Source organism: Hippocampus zosterae, chromosome 13 (genome assembly GCF_025434085.1).
Source record: "Hippocampus zosterae strain Florida chromosome 13, ASM2543408v3, whole genome shotgun sequence".
Taxonomy (NCBI): domain Eukaryota; kingdom Metazoa; phylum Chordata; class Actinopteri; order Syngnathiformes; family Syngnathidae; genus Hippocampus; species Hippocampus zosterae.
In genome coordinates, this window is record NC_067463.1 from 16,257,476 (window position 1) to 16,266,982 (window position 9,507).

Below are 9,507 nucleotides of genomic sequence, written 5' to 3' on the forward strand. Positions count from 1 at the left end.
ACTGCGTTGCTATCCTTCAAGTTTCCAAAAACTAACAAGCGTTTGTGACAAAGTATTACACGTAGCAAGTCAAAGAAAAATAAAGACGTCTTAAGTAGAGTTATAAAGTATCTGCAGGTTACTTCCCACCACTGCATCTTTGTTCTCTGTAGATTTTGGCCATTTATCACTACATTGTACGTGATGGCTTCATAACGATCGCGTTGTACGTTGTCAAAGTTAAACAAATGACATCACAAAGTCCACACTTACTTGTACGTAATCAGAGGAAATTCTGATCCACTAAACAGTCGAGTTTACCCGTTGCTAGGCAACACCGCTCGGCACTGTGCGCACGTATTAGTGCTCAGCCTATTCTTTGCCTTCCCTTTTACTCAATGAGAAGATTATACCGAAAACATGCTGTTTGAATCGGAAAACACCAAAACTTCCATCTATGACCAAATAGCGGATTTGCAGCGCAAACTTCAACTTTTAGGTAAGTTCGTTTCAACTCGTCGAGGATCTGATCACTTGTACTTCATCCATGAAACCGACTGCAATGATTTTTATGAACTGACGCTACGTGTCACCGGGCAGAGAGCGACAGGAGCGCCTACTATGAAAGCTCTCAGTCGGCCTTGGAGAAGAATCGTCAGAACATCTTGCAGCTACGAGAGGAGAACAGGGACCTGAAGAAGAGGGTGTCGGAAGCCGAAGCCGTGAGGACAACACGAGACACTCAATGTGATACCTCGACATCATCACTGAGATCATATTAACCACAATCGACTGTCTTTTCCTCTTCAGGATGAACAACAATTTGTTCAGTCGGCCTTACACGGCCGAGGCGTGGAAAAGGACACCGGACCACCAATGTCTGGGAAGGTTGTATACACGAACTTTGAATGTACTTGATTATGTCGCCACGCCAATATCAATATGACATCAAAATCAAAATTCAACATCAATTTGATGTCATGGGCCCACTGGGTTAAAATACCAAAGTGGAGAAAATACTGTATTAGGCTGTGTTATGAGGTGAACATATTTTTGGGTCATCTGTATGTGTCATTACTGAGTCAAGATGTAAAAAAAAAACAAAAAAAACATTTCTAACATCCTGGAAAAAGTAGTGCACGTGCAGTTAAAATCGTTACTGGATGAACATCACCACGTCTTGGAAGTCTTGGGCCCCCTGGCTGCTTTAGTAATCCAACAGTCTTGAACTTGGGTTTTAAAGTAGACAGTGATTTTAAATCGGACCGGCAAATTGGTGCCGTTGTTAAATCCATTAAGTTGAGTGAAGTTCCCATAAAAACAACAGTGAGGTTTGATAAAAAAAACACACACACACACACATTTGTGTACTGCACAAGATATTTGTCTATTTAAAAAGGGGTGTCAAACTCATTTCACATTGTGGGCCACATACGGCCTCGGTAACTGTCAAGTGGGCCGGACCATTAAAATTAAACCATACTCTGCTATAAATCACCAAAATAACATGGCTTTCCTTTGTTTTGGTCTAAAGAAGCACAAGAGCATGAGGAAAAATTTTGAAATTTTATGAACATATCTTTTACAAAACATTATATGAGGCACCTTAGATTTCCTTAGACAAATGTGCAATCTACTTTTTCTTATTCACACATGTGCATTGCAGCTGATCCCACTGATTGTACAAAGGCACAAAACTTTAACAAGTAATTGGTAGTGACAAATATAGTAATGCATTTTAAGATTAAACGAGATGTATAAAGCCAGGAATTTTTAAACCATTTAACATGTGCATATAAAATATAAATGTAATCCCTGCCTACACCTTACCAACTAAGGAGAGTGCTACATTATGTGTAAAGAATAAAGTATTCACCTGTCCTTGAAAGGATCTACTGTGTTGGGTCTGTCTCACTGACAGACTGATCAAAACAATGTTGTCTTCTACTCTGATCAAAACAGTGTGTCCCCATGTCAGCGGATACTCCATGAATTGCACCTTATTAAAAATATTAATTCCGTGTCTATGCATTTTTTTACTTTTAAATTATCCTGCGAGCCTGATCCGAACCTCCTTGGTGGCCTGTTCCGGCCCACGGGCCGTATGTTTGACACCCCTGATTTAAAAGAATGGTATGGTGGTGACTACGTCACAGTTTCAAACTATTTACCTTTTCATATTTATGTTGGTCGACTACTTGGCACGCCCGCCTCACAGTGCATAGGTGGAGGCTTTCTATTCGGGGCTGCCATCTTCCTGTGTGGAGTTTGCCTGCATGGCTTTTCTCCCGGTACTCCCCATTTCCTCCCACATTCCAAAAACATGCTTGGTAGGTTAATGGATCTCTCTAAATTGTCCCTAGGTGTGAGTGTGAGCGCGGAGCGCGGTTGTTTGTCTCTGTGCCCTGCGATTGGCTGGCAACCGGTTCAGGGTGTACCCCCGCCTACTGCCTGAAGACAGCAGGGATGGGCTTCAGCATGCCCGTGACGATAAAAGGATTAGAAAATAGATGGATGGATGTTTATGGAGGTGAATAATAACACTCAAGACCAGCAGGTGCTCCTCTATTTGTGTTCTTCAAGAGTTTAATTTTTTGAATCAGGGAGGAAATAAAATAACAACACAAACCACAACACAGGACACCAATTGAGGACAATCTTGCGACGGATCCGATAAAAATGTTCAAATACAGCCAGATTATCGACATGTGTTTGCTTTGGACAAATACTAACAGGCCTGTCACAATTGTTTTCAATGAAAACTTTTTTTTTTTTTTTAATGCAGAGTAGTATTTTGGTTTTCAACATGTAACCCGACAATAAATGTATCTAATCGTTCTTGTGTTCTCAGGCAGCCCTATCCAAACTTGAACACCGGGTGGCATCCAAAATGAAGCGTCTCAACGCCCTGAGGCACACGACTCTAACTCACCAGCGTCGCCTCGATGACCTCAAGAGGGAGTGCCTCAGATTGGAAGCGGTGGGCTTCAACCAAGCACTCTCAGAAAAGGAGGATATTACAATGGTAGTACTTGTTTTCATCTGCAAAAACTTGACATTTTCCTGGCACTATAACTGAATCAATACCTGATCAGAAAAAACCCCAAAACAAAATGAGAGTTAGTTATCCACTCTTCAATGACTTTGAAACTAATACAAAAGACATACATTGACACTCTAATTATTTATTTATCTTCAAACTAGAATCTGACATCCTTTCAAAGTGAGAAAATTGCAGTCCGGTGTTGACTTTTCGCCTTTAAGGGGGTTCATAAAATCCACCACTTACCACTTGGAATAACAGGAATCTGATGCAGAAAAGCAAAAATTCCAAGGACACTGTTACCATGAATTTACTCAAGCCTTTTATTTCTTAGATATTATAGAAAATTACAGTTATTTCAAATACCTTTGTTAATCTGGTTAAGCCCCCCTTTTTAAATATAAATCACTTGGAGGGAAAGGCATCTCCATTTACATTTTGTTCCATATACCTGTACATTGTTGCTATTTTGTGATTTTGTCATTTGCAAGTGCCAATGTTTTTTGATTGTGCTGCTGTCTTTTAGTCGATTAAACGCAATCAAACACAAAATGTTTTGCTCTCTGAACCTGCAGAAATTGAGGTCACTGCAGAACTGTCTGGAGAAGAACCAGCTCAAGTGCAAGGAAGCCGCAAACATCATGACTAACTACCTAAAACTCAAACGTCACTTGCAGGTTAGTTGTGGTAAAACTCACCATGACTTGAAAGACCCTCTTCAAATGGGAGACAATGATGCAACCATCTTCCTCTTTTTTTTTTTTTTCAATGGCAGGAGGAGAGCCTGACTTTCCAGGGTCAGATAGACGGTCTAGAAGCAGAAATCATGAAGTACAGGAGGGAATTGCAGGAAGTACAGGATATGAACAACAAAGCCCAGCTCTCAAAAGAAACAGCAATTGTAATTTACAGATGTGTCCTACACAATTTCATGAAATTCACACTGGCACAAATGATTTAATGTAAATGTGGTCCGTAAATTCGAATCTTAACATATCTTGCTTTGAGGATTCCCCTAACCATACTTATGCATCATCTTCCATAAACTGCTGTAATTTACAAGTTACACAATCTCCTCTTGACTGCTTTTTTGGAATTGCTCACACACTCTTTTGCATCCTTCTAGGCCGAGTTACAGCAGCAGGAGGAGCTGTTCTACAAGGAGCACCAAGAAAAAGATTATCTTTTAGCCATCTACCGGAAAAGGGTTCAGGAGATCAAGGCCAGGGCTGAAAAATTAGATGTGAGTCACAAAAAAAAAAATGCTGTACTCAGTATTTTTCACTTGTATGAGAAAATCGTTGATGCTACCTCATGAATCAAAACTAACACATTAAATCAAAGCTAATCAAATGTGTTGAACAAGACACTGTTATGACCTACAGGCTCAGAGGAAAAACGTACAACAGGATGAGCTGAACAGTGAAGCAGAGTCCGGCGCTGCCAGGATGGCTGCTGAAATGGAACAGAGCATTAGCATGTTTGATGAGACTCTCCAAAGTATGAAGGATGCCACTGGTTACACAGATACGCAGGTATCAATGCGGAAAAGGGATCATTTATACCAAGGGTGACAAACTCATTTTTGTCACAGGCCACTTTGGAGTTACGTCTTCCCTCGGAGGGCCGTTACGACTGTGAAACCGAGTAAATGTTTCCGCAATCTTCTCATCGTATTACTACTTGTACACAAACAAATTGATGGATTACTAATTTTGCAATGACTCAAGTCAACTATCTGTTTGTTCTATTAGGTTGAAAGTTTTTTTTTTTTCCCAGACAGTGGTCTCTTTTGGTGAAGAGAAAAACTCTTACAGAGCTGACAGCTTCGGCTGTTTCTTTAAGCTTCGTCGAACTTGTAACTGCTTCCTTGTGACGTATCTTTCAAAAAAACTCCCATTTGTTTGTTGTTTGTTCAATTATTGTTCAAGTGAGTGTAAACAGGGTAACAAAATGATTGCAAAATTCCAATGTTATTTACAGTGATCCCACGCTATTTCGCGGTTCGTTTATCATGGCTTCAGTGGATCACAGATTTTTTCAAACATATTCATAAAAAAAAAAATTAAAAATCATACATGGAGTACAGTACTGTTGCTTACTGTTGCTCTGTTGCTCTAATTGACTCGCTATTGTTTTGCTGACTTTTGCAGCTTCTCGCGGACCGCGATATATATATATATATATCCCTACTTCGCGGATTTTCGTTTATCGTGGGTGGCTTTGGTCCCAATTAACCGCAATAAATGAGGGATTACTGGATCACACAATCACAATTTGACATTTCGGTACAGACTTTAGCAAGGATCATGTAAGCTGACACGTGAATTGCTTTGGCGGGCCACATAAAATGATGTGGTGGGCCAGATCTGGCCCCCGGACCTTGACTTTGACACCTGTGATTTATACCCTCCCTCTACTTAGATTTCGGCAAGTTACTGTCCGTGTCTACAAATATGGCCTGCAACCTCCTTGGGTTGATTCACTGCTTGTCATAAATGGGGCCTTTAAATATCTTGTACTCCCCTACAGTATCGCCTGTAATTTGCAACAAAAGTGTCCTTATGCAAGGAAGACAGACAATTCTTTGTTATTTGGAAGAATGTCCTTTTACCCATAGACTAGATCCAGTATTTTTAATGTTGTGCTGCTACAAGGACACAGGCTGAGGGGATCTAGAATACACCCAAATAAGTCTCCACAGTGCTAGAATTCTGGAAACAACACCACTACTGCGCGCTCTTAATGTGGTGTGCTTGTACTGTTTATTCCTTGATGACTGAATACAGATGTGAAATGATTGTGAATGAGTATATATATTTGTGTGTGCTGTATACAGGAGGTCGTGGATCGTTACATTGCCCAGAGGGAGACTCATCAACATATGCAAGCGGTGAAAGCAGAGAACGAGTATGTTCTCCAGCAGCTAAAGGAGCAAAAGGTGCACCTGAAAAAGCAGTTTGAGGCCATGAAGTATTCGGGAGAAACACAGCTGTCTAGGTGAGAATATCAGAGTGCAGTACGACAATCTTAGAGGCATTTCTGAGAATGTGTATGCGTGTGTCACTTGGTTGGTTTTCACATTTAAAGCTTTTTAAATGTTCAATTATCATTTTCAAATGAGCAACAATGGTTCTGTCGAAAGCACAGTATTAGTACTTGCACAACCTAATGAGTTCTGCCTTTGCAATGTTGTACTAGTCACTTTTGATTGTCACTGTCACAAATCTTTAAATGTAACATGTTTACTGTTGGTGCGATAGTTTGCAATAGTGTAAGACGCCTACTCTACTCTTTTTATTGGTTTTGTAATTTAACTATGTGGGATCATTAGTATGGTTATTAGTATGACTCTGTGCAGTTGCACATCACCGCCAACTACACCCACAAGAATAAACATGGAAGGAAAAGCTGTTTTGGCACTTGCAAAACGATCATCATACGGCTCTTGTAATGCATCACGCTAGAACACATTGTGCCTGGTGGGTGTATATTTTTCTAATTACAGTAATCACATTTCTTCTAGATCAACAACCTCTCCCGACACTCATTGACAAGGAGCAGTGACTTTGTACATAATGGGGATTAAAAGCCTATTCCTTTTCTCCATCCGTAGTGAGCAGAGGTTGCTGGACGAGTGTGAGCAAGAGCTGCTGGATAAGCAGCAGAGTTGTGAAACAGCTAAGGAACGTCTGTCTTCTCTTGTCAAAACCCTCAGCAGTATCCAAGCTGGAGTGGAGCACCTCGCAGACCAACTTGATCACATCTCTCTGGTAAAAAAAACAAAAAACAAAAAAAAATTAAGGTGAAAATTAATAGGCGGCCGGCATCGTTGCAGGGTTTGATTCCACGCCCCGACCTTACTGTGTGGAGTTTGCATGTTCTACCCGTGCCTGCGAGGGTTTTCTCCGGGTGCTCCGGTTTCCTCCCACATTCCAAAAACATGCATGACAGACTGATTGAACACTCAAATTTGTCCCTAGGTGTGAGTGTGAGTCTGGATGGTTGTTTGTCTCTGTGTGCCCTGCGATTGGCTGGCAACCGATTCAGGGTGTCCCCCGCCAACTGGCCAAAGACAGCTGGGATAGGCTCCAGCAACCCCGCGACCCTAGTGAGGAAAAAAGGATGGATGGATGTTTATTAAAACACATGCACCCTCATTTAGAAGAGACCGCAATGAAACAAAAAAACATTTTTTTTAAAGAAATGTAAATTTCATTGTAAGTGTTTGAGATTCAGTTCGGTCATGGTGGGGTGGGACATATTGCAGACTTTTTTTTAATTTTTATTTGATCTTCGGACAAGTAAATTTACTAAGGAACTGCATGTTTTTGTATTTTGTACGGGTATAAGTTAAATTTTGATGCGTGGGCCATAAGATGTCCTCCATTTCTAGAATGACCCTCTTGTGTTCCCTCCTCTGTCCTTGTTGAAGAATGAACCACCGCCAGATATTTCTCCAAACTCAGAAGAGTTTGTGGTGCAGCTGCTGGCCCAGTGTGAGCGGAAAGTGCAGTTACTGCAGAGCAAGCTTCACGGAATGGATCTCGATGAGATTGCCAAGGACATGGAGGAAGAGGAGGTGAGACGCAGGGAGAGAAGTTCAGATTTTGCTTGGGGAATGAGGATTTTTCTTTTGTTGCATGTTTGTGCTTATGGCCTAAGCTAAAGTGCCTTGTATGCGTTTCAGATGCATCAAATCTTAAAGGCATTCATTAGCTCGTAGTGACGAGAAGGAAAAACTGAATTTTAAAATAAAAGCTTACCTCCATACAAGTTCATGAACATGGATTTGTCAACAAAAGGAAAAATACAACATCATCAAAAAAAAATTTAAAAACATGTTTTGGAGAATGTAGTTTTTAGTGGTGAAAATGCAGTTGGCTGATGGGTGGGCAGATGAATGGATAAATTGCACAAACAAATAATATGGTTTCATGTATTTTCCTGTACAGTTCTATTTTATGATTGAGAAGCAACTGCCTGCTTACAACAAGCGAGTCACCGTGTCTGAGGACCAAGAGATGGGCCTCCTAACCAACGGTGAGATTACACACAGGCACACACACACACACACAGGCACTAACTTGCAATGTGGGTTTCAGAAGAGGAAAATGAAGAGGAAGAAGGCATCCTCTCACGAGAGGCACTAAAGCGCCGCTCTCAAGCTATGATTGATTCAATGTCCAACAAGAAATCCTGGAAGGTCAAGAAGGGCAAGTAAATGAGATGCTCTAAGGCAGGCAGGGAGATGTTTGATTTAGGGTTAGGTAGGTAGACGGGTCATTAGGTCAATACAAAAAAAAAACTACTTTATACTATAGCTGGAAAAAAATAAAATGAAAGATGCATATAACCGCAGTTCACTGGATCCTGGAAGAGCACCACAGCGGCTGATCACTCATAATTCTTGCGGATGAGTAAGAAGAATGAATGGACTGAAATTTAAAAAAGGACATTGAACTTGAGAGTGATGACCTCCAGGACTATCATTTGAAGCCTGATGTCATTTTGGTCTACTATATTTGCAGTTATAGGAAAGTATTTAGTTTTCATTTTCAAAGAGTCCTTTGGGTTATACATGGCATGTGATGCCCCATCATTTTTCTTTGCGATCCCATAGTTATCAGGAGGTCAAAGGTGACCATGTTGGTATGGTAAGAGTTGACCTGGACATGCACAAGACAAGAGAACATCAAGTGCTTATGATGGCGGTGATTATACGGAACTTGTTAGAAGTTTGTTTGAAGGTTGCTAGGTGGAGTGACTGTTCTTCCACTACATTTTGAACAATGGTTTAATGAATGGCTGAGGACAACCACAGTGATGTTCTCTGTTGTAATGTAGTGCATGTATCAAAACAGCTGTCTTGGAGTCAACCAGACAGACCAGTTTTGACAGTAAACGAAACCACTTTGACCCCCTTGACTGAGTCACTTTGTACAGTAGCCTGATTTCTTTTTTACATTTTTATGTTAGTGCGTGTCCTCAAATCATTGTTGCTAATAAAAGAAAGAAAAATTCTAGCTTTTGAACCCTTTGGATTATATTGCAGTTGATACCTGCACAGTCGTAAGATCATTTTGGACTTTTTTTTTCATTGTCTTGACATAACTTTTCAGTTGAAACATTCTTGGGATGTCTGGGGCCTAGTGGTGAACACACCCACCTGACTGTTCAGAGGTTGAGGGTTTGAATCTCAGGTCTTGCCCTTCCTATGTGGAATGTACAGGTTGTCTCCTGTGCTTGGGCTTTTCTGAGCACAGCGACCTCCCACATTCCACAATCGGGTTAGGAGTGTAAATTACCCTGAGGTGTGAATGTAAAAGAATCATTGTTTTTTTTCGTGGGGGTGCTGGAGCCTATCCCAGCTATCTTTGAGCAGTAGGCAGGGTAGACCCTAAAACCGTTGCCAGTCAATCGCAGGGCACACATAAATGAACAACTATTCACACTCACAATCACACCTAGGGACATTTTAAAGC

General features: G+C 40.9%; 1 protein-coding gene across 1 annotated transcript; it reads left to right on the forward strand.

Moving 5' to 3' along the window:
- Positions 1-272: 272 nt before the first annotated feature.
- odad3 (outer dynein arm docking complex subunit 3) lies at positions 273-9,048 on the forward strand. The gene is made up of 13 exons (XM_052084977.1): positions 273-478; positions 580-701; positions 790-867; positions 2,831-3,004; positions 3,598-3,699; positions 3,798-3,923; positions 4,149-4,265; positions 4,408-4,557; positions 5,862-6,022; positions 6,639-6,795; positions 7,458-7,604; positions 7,978-8,065; positions 8,128-9,048. Exons 1-13 carry the CDS (start codon positions 400-402, stop codon positions 8,244-8,246), a joined length of 1,620 nt encoding a protein of 539 aa, XP_051940937.1. The 5' UTR covers positions 273-399; the 3' UTR covers positions 8,247-9,048.
- Positions 9,049-9,507: the final 459 nt, after the last annotated feature.

What these genes read in the sequence shown, in the direction of transcription:
- odad3 (XM_052084977.1), top strand. Translation starts at nt 400, where the DNA reads ATGCTGTTTGAATCGGAAAACACCAAAACTTCCATCTATGACCAAATA. An exon ending in CTGGTTACACAGATACGCAG is followed by an intron (nt 4,558 to 5,861) that starts GTATCAATGCGG and finishes TGCTGTATACAG; the next exon opens with GAGGTCGTGGATCGTTACAT. An exon ending in GGAGAAACACAGCTGTCTAG is followed by an intron (nt 6,023 to 6,638) that starts GTGAGAATATCA and finishes CTCCATCCGTAG; the next exon opens with TGAGCAGAGGTTGCTGGACG.